Genomic DNA, 22,978 nt, shown 5'->3' on the forward strand with positions numbered 1-22,978 from the left:
ACTCTTTATCCACGTATAATGATATTTACCATCTTTTTCGATCAGAAATTAATTGATTCTGGGAATATGTTCTAGGGCGGAGCTTATCCTGTGTACAACAATTCCTTTATGGGAATGTCCGAAAACATTTATAGCTAAATTATTTTGCTTTTCTGCCTTATCAATTTGTGAGATTGGTGTAGGTTCGTCTATACAATCAAGGTTGAGTCAATCGTTTTGGCGATAGCTAGAAGGTCTATTTGCAATTTTAGAATCTATGGGGAACAATGCAGATCTTATCATCATTCTGAAACAGTCATCACCCTTATAATTTACATTAATTATGGCTTTTTTAGGATTAGGAAAGCTAACCAGAAGCGTTTGATTCTGATCGATGGTACTTGGGTTATTAGTTATAGTTACAGACTGGCGAATTGCTTTGACCCCTAATGGATCTCGAAGTCTACGCTGTGGGTTTAACTTGCGTCCGTATTGCGAAGACATTGTTATATTGAAATTATGTAACCTTATGTTTAATATATAAATGGATGATTTTAATCTAGATGATTTTGATAACCCTAGTACAATCGAAGAGGGTACTGATGAAACCAGCTTTACAAATCTTAACGATGAACTTTTACAATCAACCATTAATGATTATTACGATACCTTTAAAGATGTTAGCCCAATTGGTCGTGACTATTCAAAGTTTACGATAGATAGTAAAGGAATATTGCGAATACACAGTGAACCTGATATTGACCTTCTGCATTATCGTACTCGTAAGCCCCTAGCTTTGTCTACGATAGCCGCTAAACATGGCATCAACTTTGTTCGTAATGAATTAGGTTTTGTAGACTACTCACGACGAGAAAAACTTTCCGCGAAGACTACTTAGGTTCTTCGGACTGTTCATGATGAACTCGGTAACATAGATAATTTGGAAGAAAGCTCGAAGGTGGCCTCGGACGGACTCGAAGAAATCTTGGATACCTACGACGATAATTCTAAGGAGTTCAGTATTAGGGAATTACGAGGTCTTGACAAGGCAATGCAAACAATGCGGGGAGAACTCATCAATAATATAGCCAAGCTATCCGAACTCGACAAGCATATAGCTTATAAGAAAACAAAACTTGAACAGGCGGGTGATGAGTTCTGTGGGAAAGATTGCGTAACTTAGAAGACAAAAGATCGGCCCGCCTCGAGGCTGCTTCCAGTAATAGAAAGGCACTTCGTTCACAAATCAGTCGAATTCGAGAAACTATCGATCAAGTCCTCAACGATGATACTACACTGGCCGATAAAATTAAAACATTGTTCAGAGAACAGGGGATTACCATTGCCAGTATTTTAACCGCATTGGGATTTATTATATCGACTTTGACTCTCGCGTTAACCAGTGGTACAGGTGGTACAGGAGGTGGCACAACCCCTACTGATAAAAAGGGTGTAAAAGAGTGGACAATAAAGCATTTAAAAGCATTAGGTTCAGCACTTGGAAAGCTCGCTGGGAAAGCTGCGTCTGCACTTCCTGGTATAATAGGGAGTATAGTTTCCTGGCTCTTGAATTTATTAGCTAAGACCACCACTTGGCTTAGTCAAAACTTGTGGGCACTGATCTTAGCAATTGCAGGGCTGTTGTACGTTTCCGCTAAAAACTTTTTAACCAAATCAGTTCGTTAACCAAATCATGAGTAAACCAGCCGCGACTCCACCTATTATAAGCGCTGTTTTTTCATCGATATGTTGTTGAATTTTATTATTATAGCCTATCACTTGACCGATCTTAAGTTCCATATTACTCGGAGACATGTATAGTCCCGGCGCATAAACGTAGTCTACCTTGGATTGAGCGTACTGTAATACATCTTAATAACGTTTTATAGAAGATGGTATGTCAACTGGTGAATTAATAGCATCCTCTACATTTGCAACAAACAGTTTTTGTGCATCAAGCCCCGTCCCAGAACCGATTATTCCTGTTCGTGTTTGTGATTGTGCACCAAGAATTGCCCATACATAAGTTCTTATTGATTCATTAACTCTTACAACTCCTAGGTTAGTAAAATTATTTTCTGTTTCATCATATAGAAATTCATTCCAAGCATTTCCAGGTGGTTGCTGAACCTTTTGGACGGTGAAAGCAACACCACCCTTAAAGTTCATATGATCATCTCTCCACTCGTTACTCGAGAGAGCAAAGCTCGGAAGAAGCCGACCCCTTTTCAGTAAATCATCGCTGACTTCTTTAACAGAGTGTGCACCAGCGTACGGAATACCTAGACCATGGTTAACTCCACTCAGACGCCAATCTTTACTCATAGAAACATTAAATTCCTGACAAATATGTTCGAATGCCCACCTATTGTACGGATTATTTGATGCATGCCATGCTCGATCCTGCGGTAATGGAGCACTAATTTCTTTAAGTATACGTCTAATCTGAAAGTACACGTGAAATGATAAAACAGACTTATTTAGTTCAAATCCTGGGGCATAAAGAGATACACCAAATCCTGTTGTTGCACACCATATGGCAAAGTTTAACTGATTCTGCCAAAATTGCATGGGATTGTGGAACCAATTGTGCACCATTTTATCGCTAGTTGCCGTGAACCTGTACTTTTCAAAGATATCAGGGAATTCAACAACAAAATTAGCACCAGAGGCACTTACTAAAATTGACTGATAAGTAATATAAGTTGATTTCATATTTAAGTTATGATATAGTATCATTGTATATTTAATATGTATGTTACACTCCCAGGAATAACAAATGGTCAATCTATTGAACTGCTTCATACCATCGATAACTCGGATGGTCAACTTGAAGTCGCTATCTGTGATGTAACATATTACCCGCAATGGACCAATATAAGTGCTGCGAGAAGAAATACTCAGAAAATAATAAATAGAGAAAACCACATTATAGCTGATGGGTATTACAGTGTATGCTCACTCAATGATGAAATTTTTAAGCCTTTGGGAGTTAGTCTCACACAAAATGAGTCGAATGGGATGCTGATTTTGAACTCTGGAGAAAAGCAAGTAATTTTTGCCTGGAACATAGCAGATACACTTGGACTTGCATGCGGAGTAGGATTAATACCACCCAACAAAACAGTGCATGGAGTTAAATTACCTGATTTAGTTCCCTATAAAGAGTTGTGCATCCATCTTGATCAAATAAGCACGACGAAAATATTCAACTAGAAAGTCCTTCAACTCTACTCAGATCTATTCCAGTCAAAGATGAAAAATATATTAGCGGTAGAACGGAATCATTTCAGATCTCAAAATTTCTGTATAAGATGTAAAACATCAACCTGTACATATAGGTGTGGAAGATGATACAAAAAATTAAAGGGAAAGGTACATTCATAAATATTTGCATGGTATGCTATCTGATAAATTTGACATTGCAAATAAGTTGGGTGAATAGTTTTCTTTTCTTGTTGATGTATATGCTTCTGAAATTGGGGATTATAATTGGATGATGAAGAATGTTCAGCTTAAGTTGGGTGAAACATTAGCTAAACATTCTTCATCATCCAATTATAATCCCCAATTTCAGAAACATAAATATCAACAAGAAAAGAAAACTATTAACTTTAATTTGGATAATGGTGAAAATTACAATGAAGTATTTTCACTACATGACCTGAATACTGCCCTAGCTCAAGCCCATGATACCGCAAGTATCGTCCCATTTCGTTAACTAGCTGCATTTGCAAAAACCATGGAACGCATGGTCAATAATAGTTTAGTATATTTTTTAGAAACCAATTTCTTATTACTCATATCCAATGTGGTTTCCGCAAAAAATAGAAGTACTATTCAGCATTTGGTTCATTTAGAATCACCCTTTACAAATTCCATTGTGAATAACCAGCATGCTGTATCAATCTTTTTCGACCTTGAAAAGCTTATTATACAACATTAAAACATGGTGTTACATTATTTATCATATTTACATGACTTTTGTTTAAGAGGCCGTTTGCCTCATGTTATATCACAGTTTTTATCTGACAGACAATTTCAAGTTCTTGTTTGATCAACCCTGTCTGATCATTATAATCAGGATAAGGGGGTTCAACAGGGCAGTTTTCACAGACCAAGATCAATCGAATACATTTCTGTCGGAAAAATAAACCCCATAAAGACCCTGAACTCTTTTTAGAAGGCACTCCAATCAGGACTGTAAAAGAAGCCAAATGTTTAGGATTAATTTTCGACCATCATTTGCCTTTTTTGCCACATATTAGATATCTCAAGACAAAATGCTTGAAGGCCCTAGATTGGTAAAAGTCGTCTCAAATTCAAAGTGGGGAGGGGATCAGATAGCCTTTCTTTACTTATATACATCACTAATAAGCTCTAAACCAGACTATGGAACCATTGTCTATGCTAGAGCTTGCAAGAGCAATTTAAAAACACAGGATTCAATCTACCATCCAGGATTAAGACTATGTCTTGGTGCTTTTCAAACTTCTCTGGTTGACCTTTATGTGGAGGCTGATGAACCTTCCTTAAAACAACGCCGTACTAAATTGTCTCTTCAATATATTACTAAATTACGTTTCAATCACTCCAATCCTGCTTATGACTCCATTGTTAAACTGTTTCAGAGGAAAATAAAGCTGGTTCTTCCACCTGGAAATCGACTTAAATCTCATATTACTGCTGCAAATCTGGATCTAGATATTATCTCTCCTTACCATCTTTTGTCTACTCCCTGGCAGTTGGTGAGGCCGGAAGTAGACATTTCCTTGACACTATTTAAAAATTCTGACACAAATCAACTAGTATATCAACAGGAATATTTACAATTAAGAACTAAATATGACACTCACCATTCAATCTTTACTGATGGGTCCAAGGAAGATGTCAAAGTAGCAAGTGTCACTGTCGTTGGAACAAAAATTATATCATCTAGATTTTCACTGCTGAGGCCAATACTATCCTTACAGCCTTTGTATTTATTCTGCATGTAAACAGTTTATCATGTTTTCTGATTCTCTTTCTTGTCTTTAAGCACAGAATAATGTATCTCCGACTCATCCAATTAATTAGATATTTTAGAACTTTACACTGATCTTTCAACTGGCCAATAAGATGTCGTCTTTTGTTGGTTACCCAGTCATATGGGCATAAAAAGTAACACAACAATGCTTATGCTGCAGCAAAGCAGCACTCAACAAATCTGTGAGACCACTTCTTATCCCATACTTGTTCCTCCTCTTGAGATCGGAATTAAGACACATATAGCAGTCAACACAGATGTTAATATTATCGCACCATTACAGCTGCTGTCTAGACCTCTTTGACAACTAGTCAAACCAGAGGTAGACCTAACACTTGCTATTTTTTTAAGAAATCAGAAACAAACCAACTCGTCTTCCAACAAGAATACATCCGATCAACATTCAAATCTGATTCTCACTGCTCTATATTTACTGATGGATCCAAGAATGGTGGCAAAACTGCTAGTTGGATCATTGGATCAAAATTTATATCATCTAGACTACCAGAGATTAGCTCAATATTCACCACTGAAAACAAGGCTATACAAACAGCAATGGAATGTATTAACCAACAAAATTAATGTGAACAATTTATCATATTCTCAGATTCATTGTCATGCCTACAGGAACTTTAATATGAGAACTCAACTCATCCACTGATTATTGATATTTTAGAACTGGAAAATACGACACCATCTTTAGGCGGTTTCCCAGCCATGTCGGAATCATAGGTTAAACAATGGTAAAATCTTCAAATCTGAACTAACAATCAAAGTAGGTTGGATGTCCCACTTATTATGCATCAGGTTTTGGATGTAACGTCTCACGACAGGTACATAATCACTGTGATGTCACAGAGTGCTGCTTTTGCTGCAGCCATTAATTGTGTTGCCAACAATCCCAACATGGCTTGGAAACCAACAAAAGACGATGTCGTATTGGTCATAGCCAGATCATAATGTAATTCAATGTTAAGTAAATATTTGGATGCTGACAGGAAATATTTCATTCCCTGTAGACAGGATAATGAGTATGACAAAATGATGAACTCCTTATATTTAGTTTGTTTAATGATATATTCCAGAGCTGTTAAATTGGCCTTTGATTTGGCTGTGAAAATGGAAGCATTAGCTGGTATTTAGTTCATAAAGTTCTCGATCCAGCTACAGTGTCACCAACCTTGGATCCATCTGTAAATATAGATTTGTTAGTGTCATATTCGCTTCTTAAATGATTATATTTATGTTATTATTGTAGTTGATATGTTTCAGATATCTTTAATTTAGATAAGGAAAGATCCACATGTGGCTTTACTAATTGCCTATGAGGGGAAGAAAACAAACAGAAAGAAGATATATAAGTTCAATATTGGCAGCAGAAATTAAAGGTTCAATTCTTATTCCTAGAAGTAGTCTTATTGTAAAGATCCTCATAAAGGGGATTCAACACACAGCTATTTGCTGGGTTGGACTATTTAGAATATCATTTTGTGATGTACTGTAAAGATTGTTTAATATGGCAGTGTTTATGAGAAGTCTCATCCGCCTCAATATACAGACTGTCAATAGGAGAAGTTCAGATATTTCCAAGACAAAGACTTAGACCTTGATGATGGTTAGAAACTAACAGTTTAAGGTTACTTTTGCAGGCTCCACCATCGATGATCGAGCCATAGTCGTGTTTTGAACAGATAAGTAATCTAATGAGTTTCATTGTGCTATAGCCATTTGCTGTATACAGACTGGACAGTCTTGAGAAAAATTCCTGTCCCAATCTTCTGTTGTAAGTGTATACTCACCACTGAGCACACCTAACATACAATTTGCAGATACCATGGTTGTACTTTTGGCATTTATAGCATCTCTGAAGATTTGGAAAGCCTTTGAAACGTAGATTTCAACATTGATGTTACAGTCATCTGCCTTTTATTACTTTGGAGCATTTTGATATTGTTTGTTGTTTTACGCCAATATTTCAGCTTTATGACGGCGGTATGTAAATAATCGAGTCGGGACAAGACAATCCTGTGATTGATATCATGAGCATCGGTCTATGCAATTGGGTTTGTTTGTTTGTTGTTTTACGCTGCACTCAGCAATATTCCAGCTATATGATGGCAGTCTGAAAATAATTGAGTCTGGACTAGAAAATCCAGTGATTGTTACCACGAGTATTGATCCACGCAATTGGAATCGATGACATGCTTCAACCAAGTCACCCGATCCCGTTAGTCGCCTCTTCCGACATGCATAGTCGCCTTTTACGGCTACACAATTGAGATACGATGGCATGCATGAACCAAGTCATCAAGTCTGACCACCCGATCCCGTTAGTCGCCCCTTCCGACAAGCATAGTCGCCTCTTAGGGCAAGCATGGATTGCTGCAGACCTATTTTACCCCAGACCTTCACGGGTCCATTTTGGAGATGAAAACGAAAAAATTAAGTGTTTGTTTCAAATGTTTCCTTGTTTTTACGGGTTGTGAATTGTTTAACATGAGTTACATGTTTATTTTTCCTTTCAGAGACAATATCCATTTGTGTCAACGATCCCAGTCTCTCACAATTCCTTTACTGGTGTTAAGGGTTCTGTGAGCAGAGACCGAAATCTTGCCTACGAGAAGCAAATGTGATGACAACAGGTTGGTCAATTGCTATCGTACATTCTATGAGTGAAGAACGTGAACGCAATTGTTTGATTTTAGTACCTCACTTCCTATGCCATATATACCCTTTGAAAGTGCAAATGGGTTAACTTTCAGAGGTGTCTTATCACAAGGAAATGATTGACCTTAGTTGGACAGCCGTTGTCATAAAAGAGGTTTAGTTTTCTTTGAGGGGGTTTCATTGTCCATTTTGAGTGTATAATGTTTCACCATCTGAGCTCCCCACTGACCATGTATTACCATTAAGACAATGCTAAAAACAAATGGATCTCCGACTTGCAGCACAAAGGACACTCAGAGGATATACACAAGCAGAAAAATGAACAGATTAATTAACCCTCCCAATTGGCCCTATGAGCCACCGCCTCCTGGGCATAAAACTCCAGGCAAATTACAAATTACAATTATACATTTTATTTTCAAGTACACTTTTGACAACAACTTGTGGAATGACTGATCTCTATTATAAATGGGAAATACATTTAAAACAGTTGTTCACCAAGAATATTTTCATAAGGATGATGCAGATGGAGTGTGGGTACTGGATACTAATATTGCATTTTGGTGAATAGGAGTGATTCCTGGAGAAACCAACCAGACGGAATCCTTTATTGGTGATTTTGTTGTTGTTGATGAATTAATTTCAAATGGTGAACTTATTATGTTTGGATGAAATGACTAACCTGAACAACTAGTTTTGATCATGATTATGAGCTGAGATGAGGGTAAATTATGCAGACATCTTTTGAATGAGAACAGTTTGCACGTTTGGAAGTGGATAACCACATTTGCTATACTATGCTACTGGAAACGATTTATTTAAATAAATAGAGGCTTTAAGGCTTCAAATTCCTAATTTATTTCATAAGAATGTTTTCTGTCCTTTGCTCCGGTTTTGGAATACATCTACTATTCAAAATCCATTTAAATGGATGTTTATTAAGGGGCAGATTTTAATACACCTGTTCTGTGCCAATAAGGAAAAAAGAAATCTACATACATTGTACATATAGCAGTTTTCTGGAGAACAATTTTGCTCAAAGGATCTTTTCCAGGTGCAATTGTCCACATGGCTGGTTTTAGCACATTTGATGCAATATATTTTATTTGGGCACATTGTCTATAAATATTGGATATTGACCATAATGACTTCATGAATCAATTTATGATCATTTATGAATCACATAAAATGTCCGCATTCAGCTTTAAAATGGCAGCAATATTGAAAATCGTATGGGAATCTCTTGAACACATTGTCACTCTTGTTACCATTGGAGACCAAGTTTCAGCTTCATACAACATTGCTCTAGTGATGTTTACTTACACTATGGCTGATGGACATTTGTCAAGCAGGCTACAGCATAAGCTCCATTGATATCCTATAAAAATAGTGGTCGATATGAATGTTGAACAATTTAATATATAATGAACAACTAACATCACATTATGTGATGTTCACAAATATTGAGAAGGAACTCTACCTGATGCATAGGATATGTGAGAAAGGTCTCCAGAGTGCGACCCTCACACGCAGGCTTCTCTTCATAGCGGCGCAGCAAGTTGTTAAATTCTGGTCGTTGCTTGTATTCAGCTAGAACCTGCATAAGAAGGAGACATCACAGTAACATTCACATGAAGATGAATTCCTGACAGTTTTGTGTTTAACTGGGTCACTTAATTAGTAATACAGATGTGACATCTGGTGACTTCTAACAAGTCCAACTAATATATATTTATCAAAATATTACCAGACAAACAACACCGTCATCATTTGACCGTTGACTTCCATAATATTGATTTGGCTAGGCATTGAACTGGACCTATTGTACATGACTAATATTTTCATCGCCATCATTAATAATGTAAAATTATTGTCAAGACGCCAGTCCGATTTTTGCCAGAAGGCAATTAAATTAACCCAAATATTCTGCTGTCCTTCAAACTACACATGTGTTCAGAGACGTCTTGCAATTGTTATGTTTCGACTTCCAAACAATTGAAACAATAAGTTGTTATATGACAGAGTAATTTATGTTTAAGCAATGATTGTAAATGTATAACATTGTTTCTGTTAAAATTCAGTAGAAGGTCACTGCATTGTAATTTGACTGTGACTAATTGTCAGGAATGTAGAACTTTTTGATGTAAGCAGTGGTGATGAAGTTATTATTTTTAGATTCACGAACTATCTGTAAACTTCCTGAATAACATACTCTATTGTGTACTGTCATCATTATTAATGTGCATTAAATTGTATTGATTTGTAACCCTAGTTAATTTTGTTATACAATTGTTAATTGTATTCCATTTGTTGGTTGGTTGGTTTCACACTAACTTCTCATACATACAGATTTCTGGGTTAACATATTGTTTCAATTGGGAAATGACACGTAACAAAGTTAACCCAGAAATGTATATGCAAAATTATTCAGTGTGAAACCACAAAATAACAATGTAATGTTATACAATTAACAATTGTACGATAAAATTAATTAGGTTAACAAATCAATACAACTTACTGAAAAGTAAGTACAATGGTAGTACACACTGGAGTCGCAGTACAAAATTAATTGGCAGTATGAAATACAATAGCAGTAGTAACAGAAATAAAGTCAGAGATGAGTATATCCACCAAGCAGCAACAGTGGTCAAGCTTCCACAATATGCCTAGTCTGGATATCCAGGGTGAAAAGATGATCTTCACATAACAGCTAATCGGGAGGTAATGTGAGATTAGAGAGCCAAGCTGTTGCCAACTTATATAAACTTCCAGATAACACTTGACTCCAAAAGCATCAAAATGTAGTATTTTGTTTGTTTTTGCACTCGAGTTATATGACGGTGGTCTGTAAATAATCAAGCCTGGGCCAGACAATCCAATGATTGATATCATGAGCATCGATCAACGCAATTGCGATACGATGACATGCAAAGATGTTGTTTTTACCGTTAATATTCTTGATGCCTAAATCAAATTCCTACAAAGACAAGCTTCAGCGTTTTTGTTTTTCATTTTATGACAAAAAGTGCATTGTATATTTGAATCAATGGTGGAATAGTTTGTCATATACGTTTTAACCACTAGCCTACCCCACCGCCCCTTGTGAATAATAGCAAACAGGATGATCAAAGCCTGATGCAAATTCTTGCAACAGGACAGCTCCAGCACCAATATCACTAGCATCTACTTCAAAATTAGGTGCTTGGACAAACAGGAGAATTCATGAGAATAGCTTTAGTTTTCTGAATAGCGTCCTGACAATAGCTGTACCAAGCAAACTTCTTGCTTTTGCCAAGCAAATTAGGGAGTGGGGCCACCACATGTGAGACATGTTTGAAATTTTTTATGGTAGTAACCAGCCATACACAGAAATCTTATAAGTTCCCTATTGTTTTGGGGAACATGGCATGTAATATGACCTAAAAATTGTACATGAGCCTCTGCAAATTCACAGTTCACCAAATTTACAGTCAACTTGGCTTCAGTGACACTCTCGAAGAAGGGATGGATCCCCTTCCAATGAGTGATGACAGCATCGACGTAGGTTGTATTATCGTGGATGAGACGCTCGAAGGTGGCTGGATTATTCTTGAGCCCAAATGGCACAACTTTGTATTGATAAGGTCATAAAAGCTGGGACCCACTTGGCACAGTCAGTGGAATCTGCCAATATCCCTTCGATGGGTCAAACTTGCTAACGTACTAAGTTTGACCGATTCTGTCAATGCAGTCATCAATTCTTGGTTTTGGGTAGGCGTCTGTTTTAGAAACAGCGCTCACCCGTTTCATGCCTGTACACCATCTGTAATTACAATCAGGCTTCAGTACAAGAATTCAAGGTCAACTCCAGTCACTATGACTTCGTTAAAACATGTCATTGTCCAGCATGTATTCAATTTCCTTCTTCAGGGCTTCACGCTTGATTTGATTTTGTAGATTTTGTTTCACAGGCACAGCATCACGAACATCCACATCATGACAACAAAATCTGTACGATCAGGTACATCCAGAAAAAATGTGAGTAAACTTGTTAATAAACTCTGACATTTGAGCCCTTTGCTCAACATCTAAGTTTCAAATCTAAAGCTTCAGCTAGCATAGTCAGCAATGCCGTCTAAATTCTCATCAGTACCATAATCCGATACAATATCTACAGGAGAAACATTGGTAGCGCACTGAGTAGGTACATTGTTATTTCTTTCATGATGATTTCTAATCATATTGACATGACAAAGCTGTCATACGTGACAAAGTCTTTTTTCGCCAGCCTGTACAACATAGTCAATATCACTTTCTTATCAATAAGATATAGACCATGGTACCTGGCAGGTGTTGCTTGACAGGGATTGACAAAAACACTCTTATCACCAGGACTGAAATTTCTTTTTTCAGACTTTTTGTCATTATGAACTTTCATTTTGCCCTGGCATTCTTCCAAAGCCTGCCCCAAAATGACAAAGCATACTCCTTCAACTGTTCAAAGAGCCACGAACAGTATTGTGTCAAAGACAAAAGGACTATGCATCAACCAAGTCAGTGAGCCTGACCACCCGATCCCGTTAGTTGCCTCTTACAACAAGCATAGTCGCCTTTAAGGCAAGCACGAGTTTCCGAAGACCTATTCTACCCCTGATCTTTGCGGGTCCAGACCCCTGAACACACCCTCACAGATAACAAAAACAAATTAATTCATGTGAGTATGTTTTTTCGCCGATTTTAGCAATATTCAAGCAATATCAAGACGGTGACACCAGAAATGGGATTCACACATTATACCCATGTGGGGAATCTAACCTGGGCCTTTGGCGTGACAAGCGAACGCTTTAAGCACTAGGCTACCCCACTGCCCCCTGGAATATTTTGAAACACATGTTGAAAGTGGTCACTCATTCATTATGTAAAGATAGTGTGTTTTTAAAAAAAAAATCTCCAACACTGTAATATGTACATCAACGTTACTCAAATTGTGTACAACACAATTATTGATATGTTCCATGAAATAGAATACATATTCTTGGTGCATCAGTTGAGCATGTTTATTCCACGGTCACATATGTGCGTTTTTATAGCATGGTATTATGCTACAATGAAATATATGGGAAAGGGAAGCTTCAGACATGAGTTTGGATGGTTAGTACAGGGACAGCACATGATTGGGTTTGGATAAAATAAGACAAGGTCAGAACAATGGTTTTTGTGGTCAAAAACAAGGTGATCGGAATGAAAAAGTCATAACAAGGTGAGAAAGGAAAAATATATACTGCATTGCATTAATCTGCATTTCAAGAAAGTACTTGGTCAAAATTTATTATATTGCAAATATGGAAAGTATGTTAAGATGAAACTTCTTTAACAAAAGCATGTGATATTTCAGCCCAGTTGTTGTGTAGGAGATGATGTTTACAGTGCAAATGATGCATTTGAGAGTATTTAATAGCATGGTCTAGTTGAACACTAGTACTAACTAAACATATGCACTAAATTTCATGTAATAAATGCCTGAGTGGCTGATGTGGCAGACATACAAGAAATTTGATTCACACCTCTTATCATGGGTAGGAAAACACATATAAAGTTTCAGTTTTAACTACTTGGCTAATAAATAAGTCATGAATGACAAACAGGCCATAGGATAAGCTGACTTGACTTTCAGTTAGGTGAGCTGATAAAAGCTGAGCTGGTATATCGGCAATGAAGCTAATAACCTTACAAGCAATATGAAACTACCAGACATGTCTAAATAAAACACGTACCTGTAGACTGTAGTGATGATTGCGCACATATTCCTGATATATGCTCAGCATTGGTAGAAGCATGTCAAACAAATCCCCTGCAGAAAGAAGATTTAAATATAATGCTATGACACGAATCATATGAACACTTTATGCGATGATTTACTATTGCTGATTTAATATTGCATTGAATCAATCTTGACTTCTATTGAAAATCAATCAAAAGATGCCAAAAGAAGAACAAAAAAAAGATTTGCATGAGCAAGAATATCAATATTCCTCTTGACTTATATTTAACAACAATGTGCCATACAGGATGTGACGTGTGAGTGAATATTAATAACCTTGGGATCCAGATCCATTATCAAATCATGGTTTACGCATATGAAAGTTGTATAGGATCAGGAACATGCCTGAAATTGTCAGTTTTAGGTTTTCAGTACATAGTATTTGAAATAAAGACCAACTGGCTTTTGAAACGTTCCACCCTATTGAAGGTGGTTCTTCATCAGAGTTGATAGTTGTAAGTATTGTTGGAAAATGGTCAGTTCCACAAAGGTCATCATGAACCGACTATTCAAACTCATTCAAAATATATGTATCTGTAAGTAAAGATCAAGAGCAGAGTATGATAGGATGCAGTTAAGTGTTACATCCATCACGGAAGATGCATAAATCATTCAAAGCTCTGTTTCCGTCATTATTTGTATCAGTACTCTCCCATAGAGGATTATGACCCTGTGATTAGCTACTATGCTTGTCGGAAGAGGCAACTAACGGGATCGGGTGGTCAGACTCGCTGACTTGGTTGATGCATGTCATCGTATCCCAATTGCGTGGATCGATGCTCATGATGTCAATCACTGGATTGTGTGGTCCAGACTCGATTGTTTACAGACCACCGTCATATAGCTGGAATATTGCTGAGTGTAGCGTTAAATAACAAACAAACAAACAAAATATAAACCCAATGATTATGCAGGGCTTTGGGATCTGATCATACACAGTCTGAAGATCAGATTGGCGGACATTTGAAGAAGGATGCAAACACTTTGAACAAAGTAACACTGACAGCAACAGTGTGAAGAATAGTGATAAATGGAACAGGGCATTGATTATGCCCTGATTCACCAGGATAGAAGAAGCTGCTGTAGCTTTATGAATAGTACGAACTATGAACTGTACTGACAGATGTCTAATTGATAGGTGGATAGAGGCAAGAGTAACATCAGGATTGGGCACTGCAGCAGAGTAGGAAATAGTTGAAGTCAGACTGGCAACCCTCTTCTTAGCTTATTGAAAGGAGATATTTAGCTAATGTTTGATTTTTAGGATTCGCGTTGCCACAGAGGGCGGGATTTTAAAGATGCCATATGGTTCCCCCCCGCAGTTTGCACACTTAATGAGATAGTTGGTCAGTTCAACCTCAACATCCTCCCTTACAGTAAATCGTTTGACAGCTGTAACAAATTGTTGTTCAAGTACAATGCCCTTATACGAGTTCAGTGAGACAGCAACATTGATATAAAGAAACTCTTTGAATTTTAATAAGATTGACAGATTGCGGTCTCAAGTAAACATCCAACAAGAAGAGATTAAGGGAAGATCAGGTCACTCTTCAGGATCAAATCACTCCAGATTGTTTTCTCCCTAGGATCAGATCACTCCCCTTATACTTTCTGCATACTGCATAAGCACCACCCTACTTAAATAATTACTATTCCATACCTTTAAATGGCTATATACAGTTTAAATACCTCATTTATACGCCAAAGCTCTATTAAATATTATACATGATAAAATAAGCATTGAAACACATTTAATAATATAAGGTAATGATGAAAAAATCTTTGAAAGAATGGATATTTTATTATAAACGTTTGGCTTTTTATTTTTATGTATTAAATGTAAACTCATGTTTAATAGAGCATTATTTAAATCAAATCTGACAGAGTGTTGCAGACATCCATCTGCATTAATTGTGACTGATTCGTATGGAAAGAATGAGGTACTACAGAAATTTGGTGAAAAGATGGAAACAACACAACCACGCAATGACTATCAAAACGTTTGGTTTTCATTTGCATGCCAGCACAATCTTACAGCAAGTGAAGAGTCAAAACATGCTAGGACTAACGGGACTCCCAACGTAACAACGCCATCGGTCGATTGCAAAGAGGAGAATCATCTGTAGCTAGATTTTTCCACGTAGCACCAAGCACCATTACAAAACTGTTGAACAATTATCAGACACGCGGGGCAACACGTGACCTTCCAGGATCCGGTTTACCACGCGGATGATAAGACGTCGTCGTATCCTTCCCATTAAGCAAAAAGCGAACATCATTTTCCAACACATCACTTCGACCCTTACTTCACCAAGACGGGTGGTAGAATTGGCCCGATTCTATCAATCGGCTGGTCACCCCATGCCCTGTGCATGGAATACTTGATAATTGGGAAATATCATATAACACAAGTTCTGATCAGGATATATGATGACCTTCATAATGTAAAATAAAATGTTGCCTCGAGTCCTATGCCAGAAGGCGTCGGCTCATGGGCCAATCTGGTCATGCTGACCTCCGAATAATGTATGTTTCCAATTTCTTGTCATGGGTCGAACCAGTCTGGCATTGAGTTGGTAGACAAATACAGCTGTTCGTGTCATCTTCCCTGGAGTATAACATCCCTGTATCCCTGGTGTTTGCATCCTGGATATCAGGTGCAATATAACACTGTCCCTGTTGACACTCAATGGCGGGTGGGGAGCAAGGGTGCCCAATCATTTTCTTCAATCATGGCTCAACAACAATCTGGTTCATCTCGCAATGAAAAAAAGAGATGATTAGAGTCAGTGAGTTAAAATTTAACGTCGCATCAACATTATTTCAGCCATATAGTGACGAGACGATTAGAAGACATTGATATTTCAACTGGAAATATTTCTCAAGATATTGGTACCTGGGCTAGATGCCTGGTGATTAAATCCTTTTGCCATTTCTAATGCTGGGTCCAGGATTTGCGGTGAGGTCAAGAACGTCACTCATCTTGGTAGTGGTTCGCTTCTGGTGGAGTGTGCACGGAGACAGCAATCACTCAATCTTTTGTCTATCTCTACATTTGCCAATATTGAGGTTGCTGTGTCTGTGCACAGAACATTAAATTCTTGGCGAGGCACTGTTCGTTTGAAGAAGAAATCGCTACAGAGTTGGAAGACCAGGCTGTAACTGCAGTTAATCGTTTCATGTTCAAGGACAGTGTCATCACGAATACAAATACGTATCTCATGACGTTTGCCCATACATCACTTCCCCGGTCAATTAAAGCAGGTTATTTCAATATCGGGGTGGATGTGTATGTCCCCAATCCGCTCCCATGCTACAAGTGCCAACATTTTGGTCATTGTTCCAAGTCCTGTCAAAGCTCTGTGGCATGTCATCGGTGACAGCCATGATAGCACTGTGAGAAAGATTTGAAGTGTTGGCCCACATGTTGCTTTCTCCATATCATGCCCTGTGTGGCAAATGGAATCACAAATTATGAAACTGAAATGAGAACGAAGCATATCCTATTTGGATGCCAAAAATCAGACCACTACCCCCTCAACTATTTCCTACTCCACGGCAGTCTGCCGCTCCGTTGCAACATCGACAATTTTGTGTCAGACTGACTTGACAAGGGTCAAGTCAGAACAACCAGTTGATACTGTTCCAATTGTTCAGCCTAGTCCTGCCATCAGTCTATCTATACTGAACAACAAAAGTTCCTGTGACATTGAAAAAGATTTAATGCAAAGTTATGTTTTTTACCCAATCTGAAACATTTCGGTTTGCAACAGATGAAAGACTCCTGTGTCCAAATGGTTTAATTTGCCATACTGACTTCAGAAAATGCGTGATTTCATAAAAAAAACATGAACATGTCAAAATGTCAATTTACAAATCAATAGCGTGTGTGTCCACCTCTCGTTGCGATGCAAGCAACACATCTTCTCCTCATGGAATGGACCAGGCGTCGCACAAAGTCCTGTGGGATATATGTCCATATCTGCTGGAGCATGTTTCGAAGTTCTTGGGGTGTCTGTGGAACACGTGGTTGACGTCGAAGGCGCTGATCCATCTCATCCCACATGTGCTCGATTGGTGAGAGATCAGAGGAGTGAGCCGGCCAGGGGATGACATTCACGTTGTTTTGTTGAAGGGAATCCCGAACAAGTCGAGCAATATGAGGCCAGGCATTGTCATGTTGAAAGGTAATGCCTGGGCCATGACAATGCAAAAACGGTATAACAACAGGGCCCATGATCTCGTCGCTGTAGCGCTGTCCATTGAGATTTCCCTCTACCACTATCAAATGGGTCCTCTGTCTTGTTGTAATCCCAACCCATACCATAACGCTGCCGCCCCCGAACCGATCTTCTTCCATGACAAAATGATTGACGTAACGTTCACCTCGACGTCGATGCACTAGAATCCGTCCATCGCTGTGGCTGAGGTGAAAACGAGACTCGTCTGTGAATAGAACTTGTAGACGTGCTTACAGAGGTTTCCTGTCAAAATTGGACGTCTGGCGGGTCTTCTGGCGACAATCCCTGCACATCTGAGGCGACGGCGTACGGTTTGTGAAGATATTTGTTGAAGGGCAGGGATGCTTCTTGCAGTCACTGTTGCTGGCTGGAATAGATTTCGTAGGTGTGTTGTTCGAATCCAGTTGTCTTGTCGATTATTGGTTATTGGTTACACTCCGAGGATGGTCTCTGACTGCATTCGTCTGTTGCCAATGTTGCCATAAACACCAAATGGTGTTTCTGTGGACGTTAAATTGTCTTCCAACAACACGTTGACTCGATCCTGCTTCAAGCATACCAATGGCTCGCAGACGCTCATTTTCGGACAGTCATGGCATTTCGTAATGTTGAATAATTGCATAATTTTGTTGTTTTTCTGAGTGGTTGTTCTCAGCACGATGCTAAACAAGGCATATGGAATCCCGTTAACGCACATGTTTTTATACCCATTCTTGGGAAGTGAATGCATGGGACTTTTGCATGGAATGCATGCTTTTCTGTAGCAGTTGCGTTTTTGTGACTTGATTCCATACATGTACTACAATATTGAAAACCAAACTTTACTTGTTTGAAAAATACACTAAAATATTGGGGTCACAGGAACTTTTGTTGTTGAGTATATTTTTTGCAAAACTAGTGTGGTCAGCTAGGGGAAGAAGAGCTGAGTTTAAAGGATCTGGATGCATTATACACAACATCTTTCGCGCTAGGACTGCCGTTTGTCTTGGTTACGTTATGGGAGGTACAATCACCTTTGTGCTAATTTTGCTTTGTACAATGGCACCCAGGTTGTTCAGTGTCTGGCCTCCTTTCACAAAGTGATCATAGCTCTATGCCTATCATAGGTCTATGTTGACGTTTGCGAGTCATGACACTTGCACTATGAAACACACCCATGGCTAATTGTGCATCTAATCAGCTGGACCAACAACATACAGCGTGACTGATGCCATTTCTCGCAAATACGAAAACAACGGAGACAGCACCCGATTGAAATTAGACTGACCTCCCTTTCCCAATATGAACAACTGATAAAGCGGTTTCGTGGGCATGCAGTCGTAGGCATGCAGTCATGGGCATGATGTGGACGAGATGCACGTTGTGCCCGAGGTGCTTGAAAACCTGTATTTGGATGTATCGTGACAGAATCAATGCACATCGTTATCAGAGAGCACAACAACATTTGCTTCTGAGGATTGCAACAACTACATTCATTTATTATCCGTCAGTGTCAAAGATGTCATTTGACAGCCGAAGTGTAATCGGCAGGGCATGGAATCGATATCAGACGTTTGTCTCAGCTACCCAGCAACATGCAGGTGGTCGACAGTGTTCTGCCACACAGCATGAATACAGGTTTCTCCTGATTTCAGCAAGACTTTATCACTTTGTGATTACCACCACACTCAAAAATGACCTGCGGAACGCCAGTGGTGTAAAAGTTTCTACTCAGTATGTGATCGTCTCCATGAGACTGGTCTCCAGTCACAGAGGGCATGCATTGGCATCCCACTGACCAGACAACAGAGCCACCCCTTTTGGATTGCAGTGAAGATCACGTCAATTGGACAAGACCAGGACTGGGTGTCAGTACTTTTCACAGATGAATCGAGATACTGTCAAGGCTTCACAGATCGTCGTGCCTGAGTGTGGCATAGAAATGGAGAAAGAACGCAGGATTCCAACATAGCCGAACATGACCGCTATTTAGGAATCTCAATCATGATTTTGGGTGGGATCAGTAGAGCTGGAAGGAGTGGGATCAGTAGAGCTGATGTCCTACATGTCCTACAGTGGGACACGATGAAAGGTGGGCGCTACAGGGATGACATCCTTGATGTGTATGTAAGGCTCTATGCTGGTGCAATCGGACCAGACTTCATCCCCAAGGATGATAAGACATGAACTCATTGTATCAGGGTCATTGATGCCTACTTTGAGCAGGAGACCATTGTCAGCATGGAGTGGCCAGCCCCGTCACCAGACCGCAACCCTATCGAACACACGTATTAGGAGCTGCAGATTGCCCTCTCACGACGCCCTGTATTTCCAGCAACTCTACAGGAACACTGCAATGCTCTAACTGAAGAGTAGTACATGTTTCTCTTGGAAACCATCCAGACTCTATACAATGGTGATCGCATCACGTGGATCACATATGTGCAACTGAACGTTGTTTGTTTTTGGACAATGATTTTTTACGTTTCAGTTATGGTCAGATACATGTGTTCACACAATATTGTCTTTGGCTATTTCAACAGATGCACACAATTTGATGTATTTCCTTTGAAAGTTGTGATCCTTAGCAAACTTTGTTGTTTGTTTGTTTGTTTGTTCATATGAGTTTCATTAGTTTGTGTATAGTGAGCAACATAGATATATCATAATAATAGTAATATGTTATTTTAAGCTGCTTTAACATATATGTAGGAATCAAAGTATGTTTTATATTTATAATGGCATATTCTAATTTTTACTTGATATTCTGGAACCTCCTAATTCCTCTCCAACATTTCCTAAGGGTTCTGTTCAAAATTGGTAATGATATAGGAGAATGTTCTTTTAAAATTATGATATATCCTAATCCTATTTGCACCTGGCAGAATCACTTGGCACAGCTCAATATCTCATTTGGTTCTGTTGTCATTAAATTATTGTAATAGTTTGCCATTGTGATTGCGCAACTATTAAAGTATTATCCGTTCTTCTTGGCGAGCATTTACGATTGTATGGCATTCGAACTTCATGCAAAATACTTTTGCTCTAAACGTCATATCTTCAGCAAAAAAACTGGTAAAGCGACTATGATAGATGAACAATATCTTAATTTGTACTGCAAAGTCACGAAAAGACAACTCAGAAATTAAGCTAACCTTCTCGTTATCTCTCCAGTAAGTACCGTCATTGTATAGTTTTCTGCATTTTCTGTGATCCATCTTCGATTCCACTGCATACTAGCGTGATTACCAATGACAGTGCCAGAGTGTCAGAGAGAAGGGGCATGTACTTGCAGTTGCATGACCTCCTGAACACGCTTAATGCATATGCCACTTCCGTCTTGGACACAATATCCAAGGGAGCTTTGTTTACAAATTACCAGACTCAAAAAAAGTTGTTGATTCCAATGAAAAGCTGAACATACAGGCACGCATATAACATAAGAGATTGATATTGGTCAGTAGAGATGAAAGTGTTTCTTAGTCATAATGTCATAATGATGCAAGATAATCAATTACTGCATTTCATGATTCACAAATTCCTAATTCCAAGTATAACAAGCATGAAATACTCATATCCCCCCGCCAATATGACATGTCCGGCTGTGTGCAATGCATTAGCTCCTGTGAACTATGTTCACTGGACCTTTTAGTAATGGCCTAATTGCAGCACTAAAAAAGTTATTACTGGTTTTGTTTAGCCATCTGCAGTTTATGATAGAATACGTAACTGTATTTGTAATGAGTAAGGATGAGACATATGGACGAACAACTTCTTTATTACAATTAGGAGCGACGTTTAGGTGTAGGTTCTAACATCGTTATCAAGCAAGTGAAGTACATAGTATGGTAGGAGGCAGTGTTTATACAGTTGAGTAGGTTTAAGAACAGTTACACTGTTGTATTTGTAATGAGTTGTGTTATTACTTGTAGCAGGGAGGGGTGTCATTCCACAGATGACATCCTTACCTTGTCAGCTTGCTGATGGGGTTAACCTCTTTGGTCATGTGGACAAGGCGTCCGACCTCAGATCAGAAGGTCCGTGGTTCGAATCCCATCGAATTTTATGGCCGCTACACTCACATTAAAGAAATCTTCAAGTTTCAGTTTTTCACTCAGATCACAGTTGAAATCCCCAGTAACTAGGACATGTTCACATTTATGCTGATTGGAGAGATCCTGAAGTTTTCGCATGAAGTTAGTAAGTGAATGCGACAACTGTGTCCATGACACTTTTGGAGGAACACAAACATAAGCTATGCAACAAGAAAGGAAATGTATAAAATACTGCGAGATGACATTATGTGCCACGCTTGGTGAAGAAATATCATACGGTTTTCAAGATCTGCTCCGGAAACGACGACAACCGCCATTTTCAGTCTAAGTCAAAGTCGTTGCCATGGAAACTCGAAAAATAACCTTTTTTTAAAAATCCCAAACTATCAGAAGGCACCAGTTCACCACTAGACCTATATATGTGCCAAGTTTGGTTAAGACATCTCTCATAGTTTTTGTGTTCCGACCCGAAAACGAAGCGTGACGGACGGACGGGAGGACGGAAAGACGGACGAACGACACCCATTCCTATATCCACCTTCCACTTCTTGGTGGGGGATAATTGATTGCAAACGACACACACAAAGGAAAACAAAAATACGCAAAGTCCTTACCTAATACAAGTGTTGGCCAGTTTTCTAGTCTTGCTGTCAAACCCTTCAGAAATATCTGATGTAAAAACAGTAGGGTCTCACTGAAACAAAAATGTTTAGTATGTGAAATTGGAAAGTGACACATGTGTCAATGGCAAAACTTAGCACATCCGTCATGAAAAATATCTTAAGGAGCTTCCTGTAAGGGGTAGGGTGGGAGGAGGGAGATGAGGGCATTGCTAAACCCCTATAAAGGTTTTCTGACATAGGATAGGATGGCACTGAAGTTCAAGGTACCTCAGTATGATCTTGGTGTCAAATACTTTTGTGTACCCAATACCTGAGTATTTTTTTTAGAATTGTATCAAACTTATTTATGTGATCTCAAATGGGGGGTGGGGGGGGGGGTGGGGGGGTGGGCGCATGGGTGGCCCATGGGTAGTCCAGTCGTCTAAGATGCCACGATTCGCTGTGCAGAGTTGCATACCTTGGGAATGCCAGAAACATTTGATAATGGGCTCGAATCCCGGTTCGCCCCGATTATGTTTCTGGGTTTGTCAGCACCATACCCATGCTCGTTGGTTTCACCGAAGTGGTAAACATCTGAGACTTCGGGCTTTCTTTCTCCCACATTAAGC

At 38.9% G+C, this 22,978-nt stretch overlaps 1 protein-coding gene across 2 annotated transcripts in view; it reads right to left on the minus strand.

The window, feature by feature from the left end:
• LOC124136483 (ras-specific guanine nucleotide-releasing factor 2-like) overlaps nucleotides 1–22,978 on the minus strand; it is a 977,843-nt gene that overhangs the window by 886,464 nt on the left and 68,401 nt on the right. For both annotated transcript variants that reach the window (XM_046502407.2, XM_046502406.2), the window contains exons 6-8: nucleotides 22,362–22,441; nucleotides 13,426–13,502; nucleotides 9,153–9,269 (exon numbers count right to left, since the gene is read on the minus strand). In XM_046502407.2, the coding sequence (XP_046358363.1) occupies nucleotides 9,153–9,269; nucleotides 13,426–13,502; nucleotides 22,362–22,441 (274 nt within the window). The remainder of the gene's footprint in view (nucleotides 1–9,152; nucleotides 9,270–13,425; nucleotides 13,503–22,361; nucleotides 22,442–22,978) is intronic.

This window comes from Haliotis rufescens, unplaced genomic scaffold, assembly GCF_023055435.1.
Source record: "Haliotis rufescens isolate VD_foot unplaced genomic scaffold, xgHalRufe1.0.p SCAF_1, whole genome shotgun sequence".
Lineage (NCBI taxonomy): Eukaryota > Metazoa > Mollusca > Gastropoda > Lepetellida > Haliotidae > Haliotis > Haliotis rufescens.